Source organism: Zingiber officinale, chromosome 3A (genome assembly GCF_018446385.1).
Source record: "Zingiber officinale cultivar Zhangliang chromosome 3A, Zo_v1.1, whole genome shotgun sequence".
In the NCBI taxonomy this organism is placed as follows: domain Eukaryota; kingdom Viridiplantae; phylum Streptophyta; class Magnoliopsida; order Zingiberales; family Zingiberaceae; genus Zingiber; species Zingiber officinale.
In genome coordinates, this window is record NC_055990.1 from 147185656 (window position 1) to 147212819 (window position 27164).

Genomic DNA, 27164 nt, shown 5'->3' on the forward strand with positions numbered 1-27164 from the left:
ATGGCAGCTCTGTCTGCCAGCATCGATTGGGAGTCCGCTCTTCAGGAGCAACTGGATGTTGCTCAGGCAACTCTCAAGTCTGGGCAAGTGGAGCTCTCGGCAGCAAAGGCATAGACAACGACTGCTCACCAGGAGTTGGCTAAGGCACGGGACGACACACACAAGGTCAGGGAAGAACTGAAGGACTATCGGATGGGGGAGGGCTCTCGCCTTACAACGCACAAGGCCTCCTTCTTAGTTTCCAAGGATTTTGGAGCTAAGGTAGGCCACCTCATCGATCAGATGTTGTGTTACGATGGCGAAGGGGTTTTGTTGCAGCTATAAGAGAAAGGTTTGCTACAGTTAACTCCTCCTGAAGACTTCCTGGACCGGACCCGTCTCCTCAACGAGCTCCCTGACAAAGCTTTCCCTACCTTTGATTAATCTGTGATGTCTTGTAACTATCTTTATTTTGGACAACAATGCAATGTCACCAACCTCCCTTTGAACTTCGATCTTGTAGTTAAAAATGTTGTGCTCATGAACATGTTGCTCACGTGCAACGCTGTGCCTAAGTGTCTATTGGGTTTGCTCGGGACCCTTTAGTATTTCCCCTTATATGGCTAAGTGATAGGTTAAGTATTCGATGCCTTCATGTATGGTCGGTCGACTTATCGGCTGGGCAGGCATCGTTGAGAAGGGTCACCTCGTATCTATACGGCTAAGTGATGGGTTAAGTGTTCGACCCCTTCGTGTATGCATGGTCAGCTTATTGCTCGAGCAGGCCTTGCCGAAAGAAGGGTCACCTCGTATCTATACCAACTACCCGTCCGGTCGCGAGCCATAGCGCTTCTAGAGCCATCCCTCTTGCCCGGGCGAGGCTTACTATAGTCTCGTCTGTTTCTGATGTCATAAAGACTTCCACTCCATATCAACCACGTGTCCTTTGATCTAGCTTTTTCTGACAAGACCACTTCTGCACAATGTTCCAAGACGATCCAACGGCCAACATTGCTTCTATGCCTATGGCTGACGCCAATTACTTCGTCTACGGATCACATGATTGGCGCTGATGTCAAGACGCTCTTTCAGGCGCCCCCCCTTGACAACTATAAATAGTCTGTTTCTATCTCTCACTTGGACTTCTTGCCAATAGCCAAAGTCATCCTTCCTTCTCTTCTTTTTTTCGTGCTTTTGCTTTCTCGTCTTCTGTTTGCGACCTTTCCATGGATTCTCCCACACCTAGGTATGCTCCGGGAGTCTCGACCTTCAGTAGTGTAGATCTGGATGATCTCCGCTTCGTGTACAAAGTGTCCATGGCCATGCATATCATCATACCCTCCGAGGTCCATCGACTCTTCCGACCTCCTTAGGGTTATGTGACTTTTTTCAAAGAATAGATTATAACCGGTTTTCATTTTCCTATCCACCCTTGGCTTGTTGCCCTTCCTCTTCGTCCTCCCCTACCTTTGCCTCAAGAAGTTGAAGTTGAAGCTCCCCTATAAATAGGGGTATATTGTTGCCTAGTATGTCTTGTCTCTTCTTCTACTCCAATAGCCTCTGCTACAACTTTCCATGTTAAAGTGTCATCATCATCGTCAAAAACAGGTTCCTCACTAACTTCCATCATTCTAGTCAACCACTCATTATTGCAATCATCAATATTCTTCAAAACTATAAGATCCCCTTTATCCTTCTTAACTGCACGAGCCTTGAGTGTTTGATTGTACTTCACATACACCAACTCTTATAGTTTCTTGTGATCAATATATTCCTTTTCTTTGAATGTATTTGTGTCACAGAAGACGGAACCATCATAGTTTTAGAGTGAGCAAGCAAACTATAAATTGAAAAGAAAAGTGAAAGAAGTCATGTACTGGCATTTACTCACATGCTCAAATATGCTCCAATTCCTTTCACAACCCGAAGCACTAAATGTGAGGCTAAGAATTTTGATAGCAAATTCTTTTAAATTTAGAGTGTCATTGGTAAATATTTTCCACTAGTTCACTGAAAAAAATATATTTCATCATTTTCATTTGGTATTTAACTATTTAACTTTTTGGGGGAAAAATATGTACCAGGCATCATTGGTTGATCTTTATTATTCCTTGCTCTAATGGTAAATTCATTGTCGAACAATGACTCTGAGTTCTTATATACTAGCAACTCCTCCATATTAATCATATCCCTCACTTTAGGGTTTGGAATCAATCTTTGTATGCATGCAAACAATCCATTTGTTACTTCTATATTCGTCTCAACTTTCAGATTGTGAGAGTAAAAATACAAGTTTAAGTAGTATCTCGCTACATGCAGAGGATGATGAAGCTGATGATCCCATCTACTATTAATAATGTCCAACACATTTTTATATTTCTCACAATTGTTATCAAAGGACTTTAGAATTACTTCTTTTGCTCTATCCATAGCTTCATAAATATAATCCATCGCTGGCTTGGTTTCATTGTCAACAATGTGAAGAACCATCACTAGAGGACACATCACTTTAAGTGTGTATGTCACATTATTCCAAAAAGAAGGCATGAAAGCATTATCATTTGCCCTCTTACCCTTAGCATCCTTTGCTCACTCTCTATCCACTGTGTTGATAAGAACATTCTCTTCAAAATCTTTTGTCATTTGTGGAGGTTTTACAAAGTGAGAAATGTAATAGCAAAGTGGGTGACTCCATGTCTTGCCAACTCCTTGTTTTCAATACATTCTCTCATCATGTGCAAAACACTTCCATGATTGTAAATGAAACCAACAAGAGCAATTGCTCTAGAAATAGTCTTTCGAACCACCTCAATTTTGCCAATATCCTCTAGCATCAAATCAACGCAATGAGTAGCACATAGAGTCCAAAACAAATTTGGTCTTTTTGCAGGTTAAAAGTTTATCTAAAAAAAAAAGAAAGAAGGTTATGACATAAACATATTCATTTATCAGTGAGGAAAAAATGAGTGAACATTCACCAATCAAATAAATAGTAGAGTTCATTAGCTTTACATACCAGCTAAAATATCATTGTTGCCAGTTTCTGAAATCACTTCCACAATATTTTTCTCTCTCACACGTTCTATAAATCTATCAAGCAACTCATATAGTACAGTTCCAATCTTGACATGGGCGGATGCATCCACAGATTCCAAGGACATTGTTCCTTTGGGTGAATTAACCAAAAAGTTGATCGATGTCCTTTGTTTCCTATCAGCCCATCCATTAGACATAATTGAGCAACCATTTTCTCACATTCATCTCTATTTTCTTTCAACAATTCATTTGTATAGACAATTTTCTTCTGTAAAAGGGGTACCCTCAATTCATGATAACTTGGTGGTTTCAAATTCGGCCCATATTGACTTATGACTTCAATCATTTCCTTGAAGCTATCTAAATGGGCATCATTGAAAGAAATCGTAGCTTGATACATGAAACGGGCTATCTTAGCTTGATACATGAAATGGGCTATCTTTTGAACTGTTCGATCTCTAAGCTCTTTGTCACATGCATCATTTATGCTTGTTTGCCTCAATTTCCCCCCTTTGGTTTTCTTCTTTGTAATAAAGAGGTTCATTGGCCCTTTAACATTGTCACTCCCAATCTCCTGTGTCGAAGTCAAACTTCTCTTTTTACTTTCTTTAGAACTTGGTTGTATTGCCTATACATCTTCTTTATCTTCATCAGCATCAAGAAAGCAAAAATCTTGCTTCATTTCTCGCAATATTTATTTCTTCTTTTCATTCATATAGTTCAACAGCTCATCATGGACACTTTGTGGGCATTCTTTGCATTTTCTAATATTTTTTGAATTTCCAGCAATATGTTGTTTGGCTCAAAAAATTCCTCCATTGGAAGTGAACCCACAAAATCTGCACATCACACTATTAGAATCTTTCGGATTTTTCAAATAACAATGCTTCTAACCCGGGTCTCTCTTATTATCATTGTCTTATTGTGTGTTTTCTGATTGCTGCTGAGAAGTCATATCTAATTGACAAGAACAACTTAACAAGGGCCTATTAGTAATATACTAATATATGATAGTAAATAAGTATTAGATAGAATTAGAGGAACTTACGTCTTGCAATCTGCACGAAACTTCAAATTATGAGGAAAATATCCAGGGGTGGAGAAGAGAAACGATGGAAAAATGTCACTGAAGCTTTGAATCAATTTCAAAGGAAATAGAGAAGAGGAGACGTACCGTCGTGCATGTAGGCGGGTAGAGGATCCGTATCATCTCTTGTGACAAAAGGTGATTCGCTTACTTCTGGCGCCCCCGTCAACCCGTCCCTAGGCCAACACGGAGGAGGTAAATCACGGGTGGCTACTAGCCATTAATGCAAATGACCAAGACATGGAGGAGGTTATGTTCGGTCACGCCGAGTTTCGACCCCAAGACCTCATGTGATAACACCTCATGCCTTAACCATCACATCGCCCCGAGGAGACTTGGATCCGTATCATCTTTTGCCTATAGAGAAGGGGAAATTAATTATGGGCTGGACTTATATAGGCTTTGGGTGATTAGACCATTAAAAAAAAGGCCTCGTAGCCAAGTGGAAAGGCATCGCCTTTCCACCGCTTTGCGCCTCGAGCAAGGCGAGACAAAGACGCAACAGGCACTCGCCTAGTCATCCTCGACGCCTGGTGGTTCCCTATGGCGTTGCAGCCTCACCCGTCGCTTGAGGCGTGCCTAGGCACGCCTCAGGTTCACCTTTGACAACTATGATGTTGACTGCATCCAGTATTGGAGATATGATCAAAATAAGAGGTAAATGACAAGAAAACACAAGTAAAAGATAAATTAAAGTTGGGATAATGTCCTGAATTCAATCAGGTCAATAACAACCAATGTGCTAAGAGCTATGTAGATAAGTCTAAAAATTGATAAAGCATAGATACTTAAAACTAAAGATGTTATCATCAAATCACTTTTGGGATTTGTTTTCTCCATGAAATAATTGAACATTATATTACTCTTACTGCAATCATAAATCTACAAACAAATAATCAACTCACCAATGCGACCAACTTTCATCCCAGCACGAGCAAGAACTTAAGTGCATATTTAGCACTAGGACCAGGTGTTTTGGTCTTATTACCTCTAGTAGCATGTAACTTAATGTACAAAGCAGTAATCCCAAGTTTCTACAACAAGAGAAGAAAACAAATCAAGCAAAAAAGTAAAATAAGCATATCTAATATGGAGAATGTAATTGCTAAAAGTCAGATCTTGCTTCTCTATGCAACATCTTGTGCTTCAAGCATGGCAACATATGAAGATGACTCATACTGGTTAGCCTTGAACTTCATACCACATGCATAAATAATTTACTAAAATTATACAAAATTATTTAATCAAAATTTAACTATATAAATAAAGAGAGACAGAGAAGTCGATAAAATTGAGATGAGTCAAATAAGAGAATAATTTAATTGGATTTTACAAATTCCTAATCAGGTAATGTATAAGAAAAGAATATCTTCGTAACATATTTGGTTGATCATAGGAACTTTCTTCTAAGAGAATGTCTTTCATGTTGAATTTAACAAATTACAGAAAATATATTCTTGTAGCAATATGAAATACAAACTCATGATCATGTGATAATTCTTTATAAACATATATACAATACTTGTAATAAAATTGTGCATACCGAATGTTGATGCTAAAAGTTCATAATCCAAAACACTTGTAGATTATAAGATCTAACCAAAAGAGTTTCAATATTAAAATTTTCTACTCATCTGATATATGGTCTTGTATGCAATCTGCTCCCCTTATGTGCTACTCACTATTCCAAAGACTAGTAGTCGTCCGTGATTTACCTCCTCCGTGTTGACCCAGGGACGGGTTGGCGGGGGCGAGCATATTCGTCTTTTGTCACCTTGTATGCAATATGCTCATTCAGAACGTACTTCATCAATTTCTTTTACGGATATCGTTGATTTTACGAACTACATGTGAATAAATGAGTGAAAATGTTAATTGTACAAATTATTTCATCAACATGTTTCAATAAGAAAATTTGAAAATATTTCTAATATTGCTATAGCCCGTAGCGAAGCCCTTTTAATTAATGTGGCACCTTCAATAATATCCTTCATATATTGCAGGATGAAAAAATCAGATTGGGCTCCATTTGATTGCAGGGGAGTTTGTTGTGAAAAATGATAGTAACAAATTAATAATTTAATTATAATAACAAAATGAATGAGAAAATTACAATCATGAATGAAGGTTTTCTAGAAGCATGAGAGTAGTAGCTGCGGGGGCACTGGAGACGAGCGAATCACCTTTTTACCACATGAGAGCAGTAGCTGCAGAACCTTGATGTGTAACTTTCATATTTGTGTTAACTTTCTATCAAACTTTTATGTTTGTGGCTGACATGGAAGATCTGCATTCTTTGGGTATACTCGGACAAATGGAAGAAACTTATCGAGACTTAGTAATATTAGACATATCTCGTTCTGCCTACCGTCGATAACTCCAACCTGCCTATGCTTCCTTGGAACTTCGAGAGGGAAAGTTGCACCGCTTGAGATAGCACCAACGGTGGAACCAATCAAAAGTGTGGCAATATTTCCTATTTCATCTTTTCTTAAGGGCTTCCTGTAAAGTTTGTTTAAGGAGTCATAAGTATAGTAATTAGCGGTGACATATAGCACTACTCCTATGAGGCTTGGAGTGAGACTTATGTAGTGTTCTCGAATGGGTCTAGTGGCTAGCGCATGAGGTGTTGTCACAATGAGGTCTGGGATTCGAATCTCGGCAAAGCCGAGATAAATGTCTCCTTTATGTGCTAATCATTATTCCAAAGACTAGTAGTCGTCCGTGATTTATCTCCTCTGTGTTAGCCCTGAGACGGATTGACGGAGGTGTTGAGGACGAGTGTATTCGCCTTTTGCCATAATTGGAGTGAGACCTCTGTAGAACCTTTTCTGGTATGATTTTCACAAATGTACGCAGAAGATTGTCATACACACCTCTTTTCATAGGAAACAAGAGTTAGATGAAAGATGACATACTTACTGCAATGACTTGCACTACCTGTATAGTTAGTCATGTCTTTAGTAGCTCCAAAGAATATGTGCATAAGGTTGAGCTGACTCTAGCAAATACCCCAGCAACAAATGAAAGGGAAGGGGGGCATAGGAAACAAGAGTTAGATGAAAGATGACATACTTACTGCAATGACTTGCACTACCTGTATAGTTAGTCATGTCTTTAGTAGCTCCAAAGAATATGAGTTCTTCCATATCCTATCGTGCTGTTCCACAATAGACTCCTCAAAATGCAAAACAAAGCCTAAAAGATGGCTATGGAATCATCCAAAAAGATTTAGTCTGTGGATAAGCAAAATATTGAACAGAAATAAAAAAAAGGATTCCCTCTAAACATTCACATAATAAAGTTTTTAAACTTTCATGCCACAAAAAAGGATGCATATCCAAGCATTCTGTTATTAAAAAACTTCAATAAAATGTAGATGATAGATTAGAAACTTAAAGTTATAGTAGGGATTGGAAACTTATTGCAGACCCTAAATCTATGCTCAACATGAGCAATGCTTTTTTTTGTAATATTTACTTTCTAATGATAATCGATGTCTAGATGTTGGTGAATGGTATATCTTGCATCATTAAGCAATTCTTCCAAAAAAAATAAAAAAATAAAAAAATCATTTAAGTGATGACAATTGAGTGTTGTATCTGTTGGTTAATACTCGAAATATCGTACCAGTTTCCCTGTCTAAATGTTAGTGTTGTATCTCTCCTTCTTCCTCTAACAAAATTCGACCACCAACCAAAATCCTTGAGATGAAGATGCCGCTGGCCAAAGAAGAAGAATAGGAGATGGAGAAGAAGAGAAGGGTCGACCACCAACCAAGGAAGAGAGGAACCAAAGAAGATATCTTATTATGAGGTGAGGCACCTCTACCTTCTCTTTTATATTCTTTAGTCTTGGCAAATAAGGAAAGTTTTATTAAAACTTCCTTATTCTCTTTGTCAATGAAAGGAAAGTTTAATCAAATTTTCCTTTCAAATTATATATGACCGACCACTTTAATCCCTCCAAACAAGGAAAGTTTTAAACATAAAATTAAAATTCCTAATTTGTTTCCGGAAATTTTTAAATAAAAATTTCTCTTTTGGAAATTCTCTTCATGGTTGGTCATAAAAGGAAACTTTTATAAATTAAAATCTCTCTATTAAAACATGTGGATGATTTACAAAAAAGAAAGTTTTTTCTAAAATTAAAATCTTCCTTTTAATTTACAAATAAGGAAAGATATTAAATCTTTTCTTAATCTTTTGTAGAAACTATAAAAGGAAAGATTTAATTTTAAAACTCTCTTTTAAATCATGAGGATGGTTACAAAAAAGGAAAGTTTTATCAACAATTAAAATCTTCCTTTTAACTACAAATAAGGAAAGATATCAAATCTTTCACTTAATCTTTTGTAGAAAGCTATAAAAGAAAAGATTTAAATTTTAAACTCTTTTTTAAAACCATGACTTACACATAAGAAAGATTTTAAAAATAAAATCTTTTTTATTTAATGTGGCCGGCCACACCAAGCTTGGGTTCAAGCTAGGGTCGACCACCTATTTAAACCATCTCACCTTGGTTTGATCGGCCCTAGCTTGGGCTTCAAGCTAGGTTTGGCCGGCCACCTTAAGGTGGGTAAGAAGGTGGGTATGAATAGGTATAAGACTTTATAAATAAGAGGCAACGACAGGGACCGAGAAGAGAAATTGATTTTGGTCTCCCGATGAAATTAAGTGTCCCGTGTTCGCCCCGAATACCCAACTTAATTTCATCAATAATAATTCATACCACTAAAAAATTATTATTGAACTACCGCACCAATCCCAAATTACATTCTGAGCTCCTTCTTATCATGAGTATGTTAGTCTCCCTGTGTTTAAGATATAAAATATCCACTAATTAAATGAGTTACTGACAACTCACTTAATTAATATCTAGCTCCAAGAGTAGTACCACTCAACCTTATCGTCATGTCGGACTAAGTCCACCTGCAGGGTTTACATGACAATCCTTATGAGCTCCTCTTGGGGGCATCATCAACCTAGATTCCTAGGACACAGTTTCCTTTTATAATCAACAACACACACTATAAATAATATCATTTCCCAACTTATCGGGCCTCTTGATTTATCGAGCTAAATCTCACCCTTTGATAAGTCAAAGAAATAAATACTAAGTACACGTGTTTGTTACTATATCGGGATTAAGAGCACACACTTCCATAATACCAAAGGTCTAGTTATTTTATTAAGTCAGTATAAAAAGAACTTACCTTAAATGGTCCAGCTCAATACACTATGAGTGTACTAGTGTAATTTTATAGTTAAGATAAACTAATACCAAATTACACTACGACTATTCCAATGGTTTGTTCCTATCCATCTTAGTTGTGAGCTACAGTTTATAATTTATAAGGAATTGATAACATGATCTTCTGTGTGTGACACCGCACACCATGTTATCTACAATATAAATTAATTGAACAACTACACTTAGCATATAAATGTAGACATATGACCAATGTAATTCTTTATTTCAAAATAAATGTTTACAAAAAGCTAGGCTTTTAGTATACACTCTAACAATCTTCCACTTATACTAAAAGACTATGCTGCCATAAATGCTGTCATACATCTGATTCTTATTCCTTCATCATGTCCATAAAAAACTCTTGCCTTAAGGGCCTTAGTGAAAGAATCTTCCAGTTATCATCTGATGCAATTTAGGCGACAACAACTTGTCCTCGTTATATGATGTCTCGTATGGGTGGTACTTACGCTCTATGTGTTTACTTACCTGTAACGTCCGAAAATTCTCAAATTAATTTTAGAAATATTCTATTATTTTTCTGGAATTTTAAAATATTTTTATGGAATTTTTAGAATAGCCGAATTAGCAAAATTAAATAAAAAATATAAAATAACCTAAGCGGGAATTGAACCCGCGACCTACCGGACCCTACGACTTTTAGATGACCTTAGTAACCAGGAGGCCCCAGCAGGGGTGTGCTGAAAGAAGAGGAGAACAATTATATTTATGGGCAAGTTGGGTCGTATTAATCACTTAATATAAAGAGGGAAATTAAGTGGGGAGTTATTATTTGTGATCGACAACTTTTTCCCCTCACCCTCACCCGACGCCGCCCCCTCTCATTCTCAACCTCTCGGCGCCAAACCCAAGAGACCTAGGGTTCCATCTCTAGGGTCGTAGGAGCACCTCCCGACGACATCATCGATACGAGGACGTTCCTCTCCGCGAGAAGAACGTGTAGACGTAAGAGGATCGCCGAAGAGATCTTCTTCTCCGGAAACCTAGCGATCAAATTGTAAGAAAATTTAGCGCAGGATGTAAGTAACCCCTCACCTGCAGTATAAGTAGTTAATCGTGCATTTTTATGCTTTTAGTTCAGTTTTATGCATGATTATTCAGTTAAGGAGATTTAGAGCACACCAAGTGTTCGATAAAATGCCTAGTACAGTTATATGTTACAATAGGCATTTTAATAGCTCAGTTAAATGTCATAGAAGCATTTTAAATAACATACTTAGTCTTGCTTCAATTTATATGGGACTACGGTCCAATGGGTGGGCTCCCATAGTCGCCTCTAGGTTCAGATAACCTAGTAAAAGCAAGATAAGATAAATCAGTTTATAAACAGTATTTTACTTTTATCAGTGGCACTGTACTAGACTTTCAATTGTCCTTGGGTTGGGCTCCCATAGTCGTCCTTAGGTTTAGATAACCTAGTAACCCTACTAGATTCGGGACTTGCTACCTCGGGCCTAGTTAGGGATGCGCGCATAGCAAGTACAGTTGTCGGGTCCACCAGCAGCATGATTATTATGTTTATCTATTCATATAAATAGTTTTCAAACTTCACAAAACAGATAAGTGAATTCAGCTTAGCTTCAGTTCAGTCTTCTTATTGATATAGCAAATAACTTTATGTTTAGTTCTTGATTGTTATGATTTACATGCTCATATGCCATGTTTTTAGCATTTTCAGTATGATCATCAGCATGTATTTCGTTAACATCTTTTAAAAGCATGATTTCATCGAATGCATGTTTTGTGAGGTAGATGGTTTCTTACTAAGCTCTCAAGCTTATAGTTTCATTTTCCTTATACTGCAGATAAAGGTAAAGGGAAGATGGATTAGCGGAGGCTGTAGGGCAATGCGATAAAGATGTGTGTGAGAAGGAGCTTGGAATAAAGATTCTTGGAGACTAGCAAGCTTAAGAGACTTAGTATTTCTTATAGTGTTACTTTTCCGCACTTTTAGATGTTAAGTGTCTTGAACTATGAAAGTATGCATTAAGTTATGCTTAGATTATTAGTTGTCCTGATATTAGCTAGCTAACCATGAGTAATGATATGCTTAGTAGTAGTATTATGCTGTTAATTAGTTGATTTCTGAAAGTCCTGTACGAGTTCGGGTGGGATTTCTGCAGAAATCAGAAATCCCAATCGATCAGCCGATCGATTGAGGAGTTCTCAATCGATCAGCCGATCGATTGGAAGAAATCCCCGCGTACAGAACGCTATGGAATCGATCAGCTGATCGATTGAGGAGCCCTCAATCGATCAGCCGATCGATTGGAAAGTGACCTGTCGTGTACAGAAAGCTAATGAATCGATCAGCTGATCGATCGGCCATGGATCGATCAGCCGATCGATCGGGAATTTTATTTCCGCGAACAGAGAGCTTCTGAATCGATCTCTGGATCGATTGGCCAGACTGGATCGATCAACCGATCAATCCAGACGGGACTTCTGTGCACAGTAGCACGCTGGATCAACCAGTGGATTGATCAAACCACTCCAATCGATCAGCCGATCGATTGGAAAGTCTGATTTTAACTAGAAAGTTTGATTTCACCCTTTTGATCAAATAGAAAGTTTAGGCGTCCTTCCTTAGCATATGTACAACTTCAGAAGTGTATTCTGAATATAAATTTTTAGATTTTATAGCAAATAACATAGAGTTTTAATTAGTTCAGCTTTTCCGCACCGTATGGTATAGTTTGGCACGATAATTGTAACCCCCGGCCTTACAGCCTAGTCAGTAGAAGGCGGGTCGTTACAGAGTGGTATCAAAGCCAAGTTCCATACCTCCTTCACACACACATCAGCATTGAACCTGCAGTTTCCAAGTAAGAATATCTCTCACTTTACTTATGTTTCTTGCTTCCATGTTTATAGATAACTAAAGCATGTTTACGTATGATAGTCTCTAACATGATAATAGTAGTCATGTACCTATGATTGTATTAGTTATGTATGTCCTTTATTCCTCTAGAAAATGGTACGAGGACGCCCAGCTAGAAAGACACCAGCTACTGAGCCCAGTATGAGGCAGGCAGCTCAGTGCCTCCCCCAGACCTTACAGAAGTAGTGGCTCAGTTACAGAAGCAACTATCTGAACAGCAACAGGAGATAGCCACCCTAAGGGCTAATCAGCAGAACACTCCCACTGTCACTCCAGAACCTAACCTAGCAACCCTAGTAGTGATAGAGGTTCCACCGGTCAAACTTGCAGCACCAGTAGCCCCAGCAGCAGGGGCAAGGAGAGAAGTCTATCTGATCCAGTGGCAGAAAATCAAGCCCGAGAACTTCTCAGGCACTAGTGAACCATGGGATGCCCAAGCCTGGTCCAAAACACTGGAGAGTACGATGGAGCTTCTGGACTGGCCGGAACATGAAAAGGAGAAATGCGCCTATTTCTGCCTGACAGGAGACACACGTATGTGGTGGGAGAGAATTAAAGCGAAGTGCCAGTGAACCAGATGACATGGGCCGACTTCGAAAGGGAATTCTTTGAGGAGTTCTTTCACATGCGGGTCACAAACCGCCACTATGACGAGTTCACTGAATTTCGTCAGGGCAACCTTTCAGTTGAGGAGACTGTGAAGAAATTCAACAGACTGGCTCGTCTATGCCCTGAACTAGTCAACACTGAGAGAGAACGAGTTCGGTTGATGCTCAAAATGCTAAGGCCGGAAATAGCAATGAATGTGGCTAGCGGCGTTCATAGGCCGCAAACCACAGAAGAATTGGTAAGTAGTGCTCTGACCACCGAGCATTACCAGAACAACATCAAACAGCAGAAGCAAGCCTTCTCAGAATCCAAAGGCCAAGGAGGCTCATGTACTCAGAAACACCAGGGCCACAGCTCTAACTGGAAAGGGAACTCCAGTAACAAATGTAAACCAGGGAGTTATCTAAAAAGGGGACCAGCTAGTAAACAGCCTAGCTATCCCAAGTGTTCTACTTGTGGGAAATTCCACCCAGGAGTTTGTCGCAAGGGCACACGAGGATGCTTCGAATGTGGCCAGGAAGGGCATAAGGCTAAGCAATGTCCAAACAAGACTAGTTTCCCTCCACCACAGTCGATTCAGTATGGAGGTAATCCAGCACAGTTACATCAGATGCAGGCTGCTATAGATGGTCCACACATCAGTCAGGGCCGACTAGAAGCCCCTTCAGCCACGACGAACGCGAGGATCTACTCACTCACCAGAGAGGATGTAGCGAATGCCTCGACAGTTGTTACAGATTAGATCAGTATTTTACAGCAAAGTGCAACTGTCTTATTCGATACTGGGGCAACCCATTCTATATATCCAGGGCATTCACCGAAAAGTTAGCAATATCTCCAGAGGTACTCAGTGGTCAGTTTTTGGCAACACTACCTTCAGGGGAAATCATGGCATCCACACACTGGCTCCGAGCAGTGCCAGTCATTATAGCGAACAGAGAACTCATTAGTGATATGATCGTGCTAGATATGGCTGACTATGATGTCATCTTGGGAATGGACTTTCTGATCAAGTACGGTGCCTCCATAGAGTGCCGTAAACAGAGAGTGGTATTCCAACCCGAAGCAGAAGTGCAGTTTGGGTACATCAGAGAATCAAAGAGGAAGGCCAAGAAGTTTCTCTCAGCTCTGAAAGCACAGAAACTACTGGATTCAGGATGTACGGGATTCCTAGCACATGTAGTCATTACCAGTCAGGACAAGGACCAAAAGCTAGAGGAGGTCTGAGTCGTACGTGACTACCCAGCAGTCTTCCCTGAGTTACCAGGCCTAGCACCAAACAGGGAGATTAAATTTGAGATAGAACATATCCCCGGTACAAATCTCATCTCCAAAGCACCCTACCGCATGGCTCCAACAGAACTGAAGGAACTTCAGGAACAATTACAGGAGCTGCTCGACAAGGGCTTCATACGCTCTAGTCACTCACCATGGGAAGCGCCTGTATTGTTCGTGAAGAAGAAGGACGGGAGCATACGCCTGTGCATAGACTACCGGACACTAAACCAAGTCATGATTAAGAACAGGTATCCTCTTCCCAGGATAGATGACCTGTTTGATCAGTTGAAGGGAGCAGCAGTGTTCTCTAAAATAGACCTCAGATCGGGATATCACCAAGTGAGAGTTAAAGAAGGTGACATACCCAAGACAGCTTTCAGGACCAGATACGGACATTATGAGTTCGTAGTCATGCCCTTTGGCGTGACGAATGCTCCAGCTACCTTCATGGACCTCATGAACAGAGTATTCAGAGAATACTTAGATAGGTTTTTCATCGTGTTTATCGACGACATTCTCATTTATTCCAAAACTCAGGAAGAACACGCAGATCACCTGAGAACAGTATTGCAGACTCTCCAACAGAACCAGTTGTATGCCAAGTTCACGAAATGTGACTTCTGGCTCGATCAAGTATCCTTTCTGGGTCACATCATCTCCAGAGATGGTATCATGGTAGACCCCAGTAAGATAGAGGCTGTGAGTAACTGGAAAAGACCTAAGAACGCCAGTGAAATCAAAAGTTTTCTTAGACTAGCAGGTTACTATAGAAAATTTGTAGAGGATTTTTCCAGGATAGCCTCCCCACTGATAGCTCTCACCAGGAAGAACAGAAAATTTCAGTGGACAGAGGATTGTGAGAACAGTTTCATGGAGCTCAAAAGAAGATTGACCAGTGCTCCCATTCTGACTCTGCCAGAAAATACATACAGCTTTGATATTTACAGCGATGCCTCTAAATTGGGACTAGGAGCAATACTGATGCAAAATGGCAGGGTGATCGCCTATGCCTCCAGACAACTCAAGGACTATGAGAGGAACTACCCTACTCATGACCTTGAGCTTGCAGCAGTTGTCTTCGCCCTCAAAATTTGGAGACATTACTTATATGGAGCTCAGTGCAGAGTGTATACAGATCATCAGAGTCTGAAGTACTTCTTCACTCAGAAGGATCTGAATATGCGACAGCGCAGATGGCTTGAGCTGGTCAAAGACTATGATATAGACATCCTCTACCACCCAGGAAAAGCCAATAAGGTGGCAGACGCACTTAGCAGGAAGTCCAATGCTACCTTGCTATCCCTAGCAGCCATGTCACCGCCCCTACAAAAGGAGATTATAGGTTTCGGTCTCGAACTAATAGTTGGGCAACTCTCTACTATGACATTAGCACCTACCCTGCTTGGTGACATCCAGATAGCTCAGGATCAGGACCCTGAAATTCAGAAATCAAGCAGGGGTTAGCAGAATCAGAAAGTTGGGAGTTCAGAGTGTCTGAGAGTGGGGTACTGTATTTTGGTGACAGACTAGCGTTCCGGATCAGGAGGAACTACGGAGGAAGATCCTAGACGAGGCTCACAGGACTCCTTATGCGATGCATCCTGGCTCCACCAAGATGTACCAAGACCTAAAGAGACGTTTTTGGTGGCCTGGAATGAAAAGGGACATCGCTAGATATGTCAGTATCTGTCTGACCTGCCAGAGGGTCAAGGCAGAACACCAGAGACCAGGAGAAGTTCTGCAGCCTATTCAGATCCCAGAATGGATGTGGGAGGATATTTCCATGGATTTCATAGTGGGACTACCCAGAACCATGAACGGTTTCGATGCCATCTGGGTAATAGTCGATAGGTTGACTAAATCAGCCCACTTCTTAGCTATCAGGATATCCTACTCCATGGAGCAGCTAGCTCAGTTGTATCTCAAGGAGATCGTCAGACTGCATGGAGTCCCACGGACCATCATTTCAGACAGAGATAGTAGATTCACGTCACACTTCTGGGAGTGTGTACAGTCAGCATTGGGCACCAGGTTAAAGTTTAGCACAGCTTTCCATCCTCAGACAGATGGTCAGACGGAGCGAGTAAATCAGGTACTAGAAGACATGCTCCGAGCGTGTGCCCTAGACTTCAAGGGAAGTTGGTGTAAATATCTGAGTTTAGCATAATTTGCATACAACAACAGCTATCAGGCCACTATCGGCATGGCACCCTACGAGGCTCTCTACGGGCGGAGGTGTAGATCTCCAATCTGCTGGTATGAAAGTGGTGAACAGAAAGAACTAGAACTCCAGACAGATCTTGTAGCAGATACCACAGCAGCTATACAGCAGATCCGCCAGAGGATAGAGACAGCTCAGAGCCGCCAGAAAAGCTATGCTGATACACGACGTTAACCCTTAGAGTTTTCAGTTGGGGATACAGTATTCCTCCGAGTGGCTCCCATGAAGGGAGTAATGCGTTTTTGGAAGAAGGGCAAATTAAGTCCCAGATATGTGGGACCATACCTTATCACCAGAAGAGTTGGCAATGTAGCATATGAGCTAGAGCTACCCCAGGAGATGTCAGCTATCCATAACGTATTTCATGTCTTAATGCTGAAGAAGCATATCCCAGATGCCACCCAGGTGATTGAGCCCCAGTCGGTACAAGTCCGCGAAGACCTCAGCTATGACAGTCGGCCTATTCAGATAGTAGACCGAGCAGTTAAGAAATTGCGGAACAAGGAGGTACTATTAGTAAAAGTTATTTGGCAAAATCACACCATAGAAGAGGCAACTTGGGAGACAGAAGCCAGTATGAGACAGAAGTACTCAGAGTTATTCTAAGTTCGAGGACGAACTTTTTATAAGGCATGGGGGATTGTAACGCCCGAAAATTCTCAAATTAATTTTAGAAATATTCTATTATTTTTCTGAAATTTTAGAATATTTTTATGAAATTTTTAGAATAGCCTAAGTAGCAAAATTAAATAAAAAACGTAAAATAGCCTAAGCGGGAATTGAACCCGCGACCTACCGGACCCTACGACTTTTAGATGACCTTAGTAACCAGGAGGCCCCAGCAGGGGTGTGCTGAAAGAAGAGGAGAACAATTATATTTATGGGCGAGTTGGGTCGTATTAATCACTTAATATAAAGAGGGAAATTAAGTGGGGAATTATTATTTGTGATCGACAACTTTTTCCCCTCACCCTCACCCTCACCCGACGCCGCCCCCTCTCATCCTCAACCTCTCGGCGCCAAACCCAAGAGACCTAGGGTTCCATCCCTAGGGTCGTAGGAGCACCTCCCGACGACGTCTCCGATACGAGGACATTTCTCTCCGCGAGAAGAACGTGTAGACGTAAGTAGGGATGGCAATTTCACCCGAATCCGATGGATAATCCGACATCCGACCCGAATGGAGGAGGATATGGAGGGAATTTTTATACCCGATTATAATAAATGAGTATCCGGATATGGGTATTTCGGGTATGGGTATGAAGGCGGATGTGGTAAATGTTAGGATCCTTCGTACTCGGCTAGAGAGGGGGGTGTGAATAGCCGACCCCAAACTTTCTCGTTTCTTCCTACGATTAGGGTTAGCGCAGCGGAAAATACAACAAAGAAACGAAAGAGAAGAAAACCAAACCTTAACACAAGGATGTAACGAGGTTCGGAGATTAGGGCTCCTACTCCTCGGCGTGTCCGTAAGGTGGACGAGCCCTGTCAATCCGTCGGTGGATGAATCCCCGGAAACCCGGCTAATAAATACTCCTTATGGGTGGAGAAACCTCGCCACAGTCTTTTGCAACAGCAAACAAAGGAGTACAACAATAGAGACAACAAACAAGAACAACAGAAATTGTAAAACACTTGCTTGCCTCTTGTTGTCGACTGGAACCTTGATGAAGCAACAGCTTCTCAGATCCAGCAGCTAGAACACCAGCAGGAAACTCACGCAGAGCTTCAGCAGCGATGAGAGCTCAGCAAAGCTCAAGAGCACACCAGCAGCTCAGTAGCAGAAGAGAAGAGGAAGGAGAGTTGTTATCTTCTTCGTCTCCTGTAGAGGTCTTATACCTGCACCTGCGAAGAAGACACAGAAGACACAGAATCTAGCCGTTGTGTCGCAACGGCTAGTGTGTGGACCGATCAGGCATCACCCTGATCGATCTGGGGCTGGTCTGATCGGTCGTGGGGACCGATCAGGCTCTATGCTGATCGGTCCCGAGACCGATCAGTAAGCTCAGAGTTGCAACTCTGCATGCGTACCCTGATCGGTCCCGTGGACCGATCAGGCTTCTGCCGATCGGTCATGGGGACCGATCAGGCTAACTGATCGGTCCCGGACCGATCCCACCTCTCAGAGAGGTGGCGTGTCTCTGCTCAACTCTTCCGATCGGTCTCCGGACCATGATCGCCTTCTGTTTGTTATCCGATCGGTCACCGATCGATCGGATACACTAACGTATTGGATCGATTTGCGGGATCGATCCGAGCTTGGTTTTGCCCAAACCAAGTCCCAAGTCTCCCAAACCAACATCCGGTCAACCTTGACTGTTGGTACATCATGCTTAGCATCCGGTCGGTCCCTTGACCTGCTAAGACTCTCCACCAAGTGTCCGGTCAATCCTTTGACCCACTTGGACTTTTCTACACCGGATGTCCGATCATCCCCGATCCATCTGGATTTTTCCCAGCTTCACTCACCAGGACTTTCACCTGGCTTCACTCACCAGGATTTCCACACTGCCTAACATCCCAGTTAGGACTTTCTCACTGCCTGGCTTCACTCACCAGGACTTTCCAACTGCCTAACATCCCAGTTAGGACTTTCTCACTGCCTGGCTTCACTCACCAGGACTTTTCCAGTGCCAAGTCTCCATACTTGGACTTTTCCCGTGCCAAGTCTCCATACTTGGACTTTTCGCGTGCCAAGCTCCCTGCTTGGACTTTTCCAGTGCCAAGTCTCCATACTTGGACTTTTCCCGTGCCAAGTCTCCATACTTGGACTTTTCGCGTGCCAAGCTCCCTGCTTGGACTTTTCCAGTGCCAAGTCTCCATACTTGGACTTTTCCAGTGTCAAGCTCCCTGCTTGGACTTTTCAGGTCAACCAGATCAACCTTGACCTATGGTTGCACCAACAATCTCCCAAGTTTGTATTCTTGTCAACACATCAGAATACAACTTTTCTACTCTCGTCAAACATTGTCAAACATCAAAATACAACTCGAGTCAGGTCACCTTTTACCAACTCGAGTCAGGTCAACCAAGTCAACCTTGACCTAAGGTTGCACCAACAATCTCCCCCTTTTTGATGTTTGACAAAATCCAAAATCAAGTTAGGTTAACCCGATAACCTAACGTAGGTTTTCCAACCATCTTCCAATGTCCAATGTTCTTTCCTTGAACATTCTCTGGACATTCTCCCCTTAGGTTAACCCGATAACCTAACTTGGGTTCTCCAATAATTCTCCCCCTTTTTGACACACATCAAAAAGAATTCCAATGTTCTTCCTTGAACATTCCTTGACATTCTTCCCCTAGCTTAGGTTAACCCGATAACCTAACTTGGGTTCTCCAATAATTCTCCAATGAACGCTCTCCCCTTTTTGACACACATCAAAAAGAAAAGGAGGGTATCAAGGTCAAGAGTTTCTTCCTAATGAAAGTCCCATACCTTTCATTGAAACTCTTAATTTCCCCCTTGATACTAAACTCAACAATCAACTTAGTGATAATCCCATATCACTAATCCTCAAAAGTATTTTGGAGTAAAAACTCCCCCTTGACAATTAGGTAAAACTCCCCCTTGACCATTGCACCAACAATGTCTTGGAGAGTTTCAAAACTTTAGAAATCCACAAAACCCAACTTCCAGCTGAAATTTCAGACCAACAGCTGAAAATCAGAAACGGCACGCCCGATCGGTCCCAGCACCACGCTCCCTGGATCTCACTGGATCGGTCTGCAGACCGATCCATGCTTCACTGGATCGGTCCACAGACCGATCAGGACTTACCTGGATCGGTCCCCAGACCGATCCAGACTCTGATAGGCAGATTTCTGAAATTTCCTTCCCGAAATTCAGAAACTCCTAGAAAATTCCAGAAAATTCGAAAAATTGTGAAATTTTGAGGATACATTCCTCATAACATATACTATCATGGAAAAATAGTTTTCTATGAAAATAACTTCCATTTTTCAATCTTGATACAAAGTTCAAAAACTTTGAAATAGTTCAAGTTTAGCTCAACTTTGTATCACTTTGGTCAATGATGAATGTTATCACTAGGAAAGCTTCATCAAGGTTTTCCAAATCAATTTCAAAATGATTTTTAATCTTTTAATTTAGGACCATAATCTTAGGGCTAAATGTACATGACTTGTACACTAGCTTTCCCTATGATCCTCCATTTCTTGAATTAGGCTCATCTAGGTACAAAAACTATGCACCTTGATCCTAACTCATGATCCTAATATCTCACATACATCTAAAGTGTATCAAACACATCCAAGTCAATGTTGATGTGAGATATGGGTTTAGGTATCTTAGACTAAGGTCTCATGCATTTTCTAAACACAAATTTGATCTCAATATCAAAATGTGTTTTTCATCCTTAAATCAATTTCATTGATTATTAATGCAAGAGATGATGACATGGCATAAAATGATATCATAAGTAAAAACATGTGCCAATGTCATGATGTCATGGCATAAAGTTTGAAAACTTAAATAAACATGACATATAGATAACCTAAGCATTATCATGACATTTCAAATGATAATAAAATAAATATGATGTCATGGCATGGCATATGGCAACCAATCATGGCAAGTTAGCACAAATAAAATACCTAAATTCCCTATCTAAGTATCCTTAGCCTTTGCTAACTTAAAATCTAACCCTAGATTGCCCATATATCCCTAAGAGAAAACCAAAATCCCAATTATGGTATTTCTCTAGGTTTTCTTAAATTATGCCAAATAAGATTAAAAATGAAATTTCCAATCTTTAGGCACATTTAACTCTTCAAAGGAGTAAATGATAATTCCATTTCATTTTCAAAAGTTCTCAAAACCTTGAAAATGCTCCTTGAGTGTCAATTTCCTCAAAGTTGGGTTAACTACCCTTCTTATTGGAGTTGACACTCTCTAACCCATTTATGGGGTAGAGAAGATGCTCCTAGGAACCCAATACCTATTTGAGCTCATTGGGTTCACTAAATATTCACTAGGGATGACTTCCCTAGCAACCCTCCTAATGACCCTCTTAGGCTTTGAAGCCTTGGTCATTTGGGTCTCGTCAAGGTCAACTATAGGGGTGACTCCCCTTGTAACCTTGGTAATGGTCTTCCTAGCCCTAGGTTTTGTTCCATAATCGAATGGAACATTGTGGTAAGTGGGCTCGACCATTTGGGACTTAGGTTTGTGACCCAAACCTTTCTTGTCCTTGGACTTGAGTTTTTGACTCTTAAACCCTAGAGATGACTTCTCCATGTTTTTAAGAGCCTTTTCTAAATTATCAAGTCTTGACCTCAAGACTTGATTTTCTCTCTCTAATACCTCAAGTTTTAATTTGTCATTTTCTCTTGAGATATTCCTAGGCATGTGTCTAGTCTTCTTGGGATTTCTACCTAGGTTTTCCTTAACTTTAGAAGCGTTAATCCTAGGGTTGGTATTTCTAGTGTTATCCTTACCTAGGCTAACATGTTTAGCTCCTAAGCACATGTATTGGTTCCTAAAGTTAACATGCTTATCATTATTAACAATTGCAACAAAACTACTAGCATGAGTTTTATTAGAATTGCAATAATGAACCTTAGAGGTTACCTTAGGGTTTGCCTTAGCTCCCCCTATCGATGTGCCCGGTCTCTTGCCCTTGTGAGGTTGCCTCCCCCTCGGACAATGGCTCCTATAGTGTCCCCTTTGCTTGCATTGGAAGCACACGATGTGCTCCTTGCCCTTGCGTTTCGGGACTCCGGCTTCCTTGACCTTTGGCGCCGGTGGAGTCTTTCTTACCCTCTTTGGACACTTACTCTTGTAATGTCCATGTTCCCTACACTCAAAGCACATAATGTGTAATTTAATTGAACTTAAATTGCTTGAGTTACCTAGGGTTGAGGGTGGAGATGAGCTTTCTTCTTCAACCCTTCCGGAGGTGGAAACTTCTTCTTCTTGCTCCGAACTTGAACAAGAGGAACTCTCCTCCTCTTCTTCCTTGGATGTTGAGTAGCCCTCAACTCTCAATTCGCTCCCTCCATGATGTGAGCTACTTGGCTCACTAGGCTCCTCTTCATGGCTTGAAGTGGAGCTCTCCTCATGAAACTTGGCCAAGTTGTTCCACAATTCCTTGGCGTTGTTGTACCTATCTATCTTGCACAAAACGTTATTAGGTAACGCAAATTCAATAATTTTTGTTACCTCGTCATTGATTTCGGATTGTCGGATTTGCTCTTTCGTCCACTCCTTCTTCTTGATAGGTTTTCCTTCCTCATCCATCGGAGGGGAAAACCCTTCTTGTACACAAAACCAATTTAACATATTAGTCCTAAGAAAATACATCATCCTTACCCTCCAATACATAAAGTTGTCGTGAGACTCGTAGAAGGGTTGAATCGTGATATCTTCTCCATAGAGATCCATCTCTAGCCCGTGCTCCCCCGGGTGTTGATCCGTCGAAGAGCGGCCTGGCTCTGATACCACTTGTTAGGATCCTTCGTACTCGGCTAGAGAGGGGGGTGTAAATAGCCGACCCCAAACTTTCTCGTTTCTTCCTACGATTAGGGTTAGCGCAGCGGAAAATACAACAAAGAAACGAAAGAGAAGAAAACCAAACCTTAACACAAGGATGTAACGAGGTTCGGAGATTAGGGCTCCTACTCCTCGGCGTGTCCGTAAGGTGGACGAGCCCTGTCAATCCGTCGGTGGATGAATCCCCGGAAACCCGGCTAATAAATACTCCTTATGGGTGGAGAAACCTCGCCACAGTCTTTTGCAACAGCAAACAAAGGAGTACAACAATAGAGACAACAAACAAGAACAACAGAAATTGTAAAACACTTGCTTGCCTCTTGTTGTCGACTGGAACCTTGATGAAGCAACAGCTTCTCGGATCTCTTCCGAGCGGGGAGAAACTCACGATGGGAGGAGAGATGGGAGAGGGCTAAAGAATGCGAAGAAGAGGAAGGAGAGTTGTTATCTTCTTCGTCTCCTGTAGAGTCTTATACCGCACTGCGAAGACACGAATCTGGCGGTTGTGCCATGGCGGCTGGTGTGGACCGATCGGGCATCACCCGATCGGTGCAGCTGGTACGATCGGTCGTGGGGACCGATCAGGCTCTATGCTGATCGGTCCCGAGACCGATCAGATAGCGTGCTTCCCAAACGTTTACAGCTTCCTGATCGGTCTCCTGACCGATCAGTATATCACGGTATGGGACCGATCGATTTCTGATCGGTCTGCGGACCGATCCCACCTCATGCTGATCGGTCCCCAGACCGATCAGTTGCTCACAGAACTCCTTCTGTTTGTTATCGATCGGTCACCGGATCGATCGGATACACAAACGTATCGCTGGATCGATTTGCAGACCGATCCAGAGCTTGGTTTTGCCCAAACCAAGTCCCAAGTCTCCCAAACCAACATCCGGTCAACCTTGACTGTTGGTACATCATGCTTAGCATCCGGTCGGTCCCTTGACGACTCCCTCTCCAAGTGTCCGGTCAATCCTTTGACCCACTTGGACTTTTCTACACCGGATGTCCGATCATCCTGATCCATCTGGATTTTCCTGCGGCTTCACTCACGGGACTTTCACCTTCCTGATTTCCACCTTGCCTAACATCCCGAGTTAGGACTTTCTCCTGGCTTCACTCACGGGACTTTCCAACCGCCTAACATCCCGAGTTAGGACTTTCTCCTGGCTTCACTCACGGGACTTTCACGTGCAAGTCTCCATACTTGGACTTTTCCGTGCCAAGTCTCCATACTTGGATTTTTCGCGTGCCAAGCTCCCTGCTTGGACTTTTCCAGTGCCAAGTCTCCATACTTGGACTTTTCCCGTGCCAAGTCTCCATACTTGGACTTTTCGCGTGCCAAGCTCCCTGCTTGGACTTTTCCAATGCCAAGTCTCCATACTTGGACTTTTCCAGTGCCAAGCTCCCTGCTTGGACTTTTCAGGTCAACCAGATCAACCTTGACCTATGGTTGCACCAACAATCTCCCAAGTTTGTATTCTTGTCAACACATCAGAATACAACTTTTCTACTCTCGTCAAACATTGTCAAACATCAAAATACAACTCGAGTCAGGTCACCTTTTACCAACTCGAGTCAGGTCAACCAAGTCAACCTTGACCTAAGGTTGCACCAACAGTAAAATCCTACCCATACCCTACCCGATACCCGATATATTTATTTATTTATTTATTTATTTATAAGCCTTATTTTTTTATTGGAAAATAAAAAACTTTAGCTTTTCCGTCTTAGAAAAAAACATAGTTTGTCTCTTTATCCTGTTATCAACACGCATCTATCTTATTTTCCACGGAAAATGTTCACCCGATCGAAGGAGGGCGAAATGAGGAAGAGATGACAAGTACATTGAAATATTTTTTTTAAATGAGAATGGTAGGGAATAATAGGATGATGGATAGGATATGGGTACCCGAAACCCCGACGGGTATGGGGATGTGTATGAAAGTTAAATACCCGATGTGTATGGGGATGGGTATGGATATAGATATAATAAATGGGGATGGATACGGAGGATATGAAATCCTACCCAAATCCTACCCATTGTCATCCCTAGACGTAAGAGGATCGCCGAAGAGATCTTCTTCTCCGGAAACCTAGCGATAAAATTTAGCGTAGGATGTAAGTAACCCCTCACCTGCAGTATAAGTAGTTAATCGTGCATTTTTATGCTTTTAGTTCAGTTTTATACATGATTATTCAGTTAAGAAGATTTAGAGCACACCAAGTGTTCGATAAAATGCCTAGTACAGTTATATGTTACAGTAGGCATTTTAATAGCTCAGTTAAATGTCATAGAAGTATTTTAAATAACATACTTAGGTGGTGTTTGGTAATGCAGCTTATCGCTTAAATTAATATAATAAGGACTTTTTTAAAAAAGTTCATTTGATAACCTATTTTAAAACAGCTTATTAGCTAAAAAACTTAACACGCTCAGACCAAAAAAATAAGCTAAAATATTTAGCTTATTTTTTTCTATCTTAAAACGGTAAGTTAAAATTAAACTTATAAAGACTTATATACCCTTGTATAATTAATAAAATTACATTCATATATATATATATTAGAATTTAGGTTTTTCTTCACCATTTAGCCGCCGCTTCTTCAACTCTCTCTCTCTCTCAGCTTTACCTAGCTATTTCGTCGCTTCTTCTTCAACTCTCTCTCTCAGCTTTACCTAGCTGTTCATCTTCTCATATCTTCATCTCAGGTATCTTCTTTCTTTTCTTGTTTCTTATGATTTCTTATTTCATATTTCATTTCTTGTTTGATTAGTTTAATGTATTTTCAACCTAGTATATAAAAAGTTTTTAACCCCTAATATTATGCATATTATCACGATTTAATATTATTTAGGAAGTTTTCAACCCAAATACATAATATAACCACGATTTAGGAAGTTTTCAAACCTAATCCATATTTATATATTATTGAATAAGAAGTTTTCAAACCCTAATATTATGCATAATATAAAAGCAAGTAGGAAGTTTTCAAAATATAGAAACTTTTTTGAACCCTAGTTTATAGGTAGTATAAGTACGATTATATATATATATATATATATATATATATATATAATCATAATAATCATAATAATAAACATATATATAAACTTACCGATTTTATTTACTTACGTTGTCAAATGTTATTATGTTTTAGGCAAGTAATACAAATAAAATGGTTGATAAAAGAGCTAATTGGAAAGATCCAGAAATTCTGAAAACATTTTTAGATGCGTGTATTGAAGAAAGCACTAGTGGAAATAGAAGTGGAAGTAGTTTTAAGAAACGTTCATGGGATCTAATTGGTAATCTTATGAAAGAAAAAAAGGGACTTGATCTTACTCAAAAACAGTTGAAAAATCAACTGGATTACCTGAAAAGAAAATACAACATCTGGGAAAGAATAGTTAATAAAACTGGGAATGGATACGATCCCATTAGCAATACTGTTAGCTGGACTTCTGAAGAGTGGGATGACTATACTAAGGTAAGTTAAAAGATTTTTAATTAATTTAATAGTGTTATATATATATATATATATATATATATATATATATATATATATATATATATATATATATTATATTCACTCACTTTTGTATATTTTTTATAGATCTATCCAGACGCAAAACAATTTCGATATGCCGGCCTACAATTTGCAGATGAAATGAAGTCACTATTTGATGGTATTACAGCTACGGGGAAAGATGCATGGGGTCCCTCAATGGAAGAAATGCCACCAACTATTCCAAATAGTAACATTACTATTGATGTTGATGCTGAGGTTGAGGTCGATGTTGATTTGGAAAGAGAGATATCTCATAGTCCTAGCATAGAACATTCAAAGTCTAAACGCCGAAAGTCAAACAAATCTGAATATATTGACGAACAGATTTTAGAAACTCTTAAGAATTTAAATGATTCAGATGAGGCAAGCGTAGAAGAATGTTCCAAAGTTCTTGATGATATGTTGGATGAGAGCGATCCTTTATATTTTGTTGCTGGGACAATATTTTGTGAAAGTAAGACATATAGAGAATTTTGGATGCATCTTAGGAAGAAAAGTGATGAAGCTAAAAAACAATGGCTTATAATGGTAGGAAAGAAGATGGGCTTGATATAGAATTATGGTAGGAAAGGACTTGACTTTATTATGATTATGTTATGAATGTTATTTTGTTTAAACTTTTAATTTTGAAACATCATTTTGTTTGGTTCGTAATTGGTTTTTATATATTTGTGATTTAAGTATATTGTGTTATACCCTTTATAATTCTTTT

The 27164-nt window shown here is 40.5% G+C and overlaps 1 protein-coding gene across 1 annotated transcript; it reads left to right on the forward strand.

Moving 5' to 3' along the window:
• Nucleotides 1-27164, forward strand: LOC122050758. The gene is made up of 3 exons (XM_042611639.1): nt 1-108; nt 26042-26371; nt 26498-27164. Exons 1-3 carry the CDS (start codon nt 1-3, stop codon nt 27005-27007), a joined length of 948 nt encoding a protein of 315 aa, XP_042467573.1. The 3' UTR covers nt 27008-27164.

Coding starts and splice junctions, on each gene's coding strand:
- LOC122050758 (XM_042611639.1), top strand. CDS start 1: ATGGCAGCTCTGTCTGCCAGCATCGATTGGGAGTCCGCTCTTCAGGAG. Junction 109..26,041: donor TGGAGCTCTCGGCAGCAAAG/GCATAGACAACG, acceptor ATTATGTTTTAG/GCAAGTAATACAAATAAAAT. Junction 26,372..26,497: donor AGTGGGATGACTATACTAAG/GTAAGTTAAAAG, acceptor TATTTTTTATAG/ATCTATCCAGACGCAAAACA.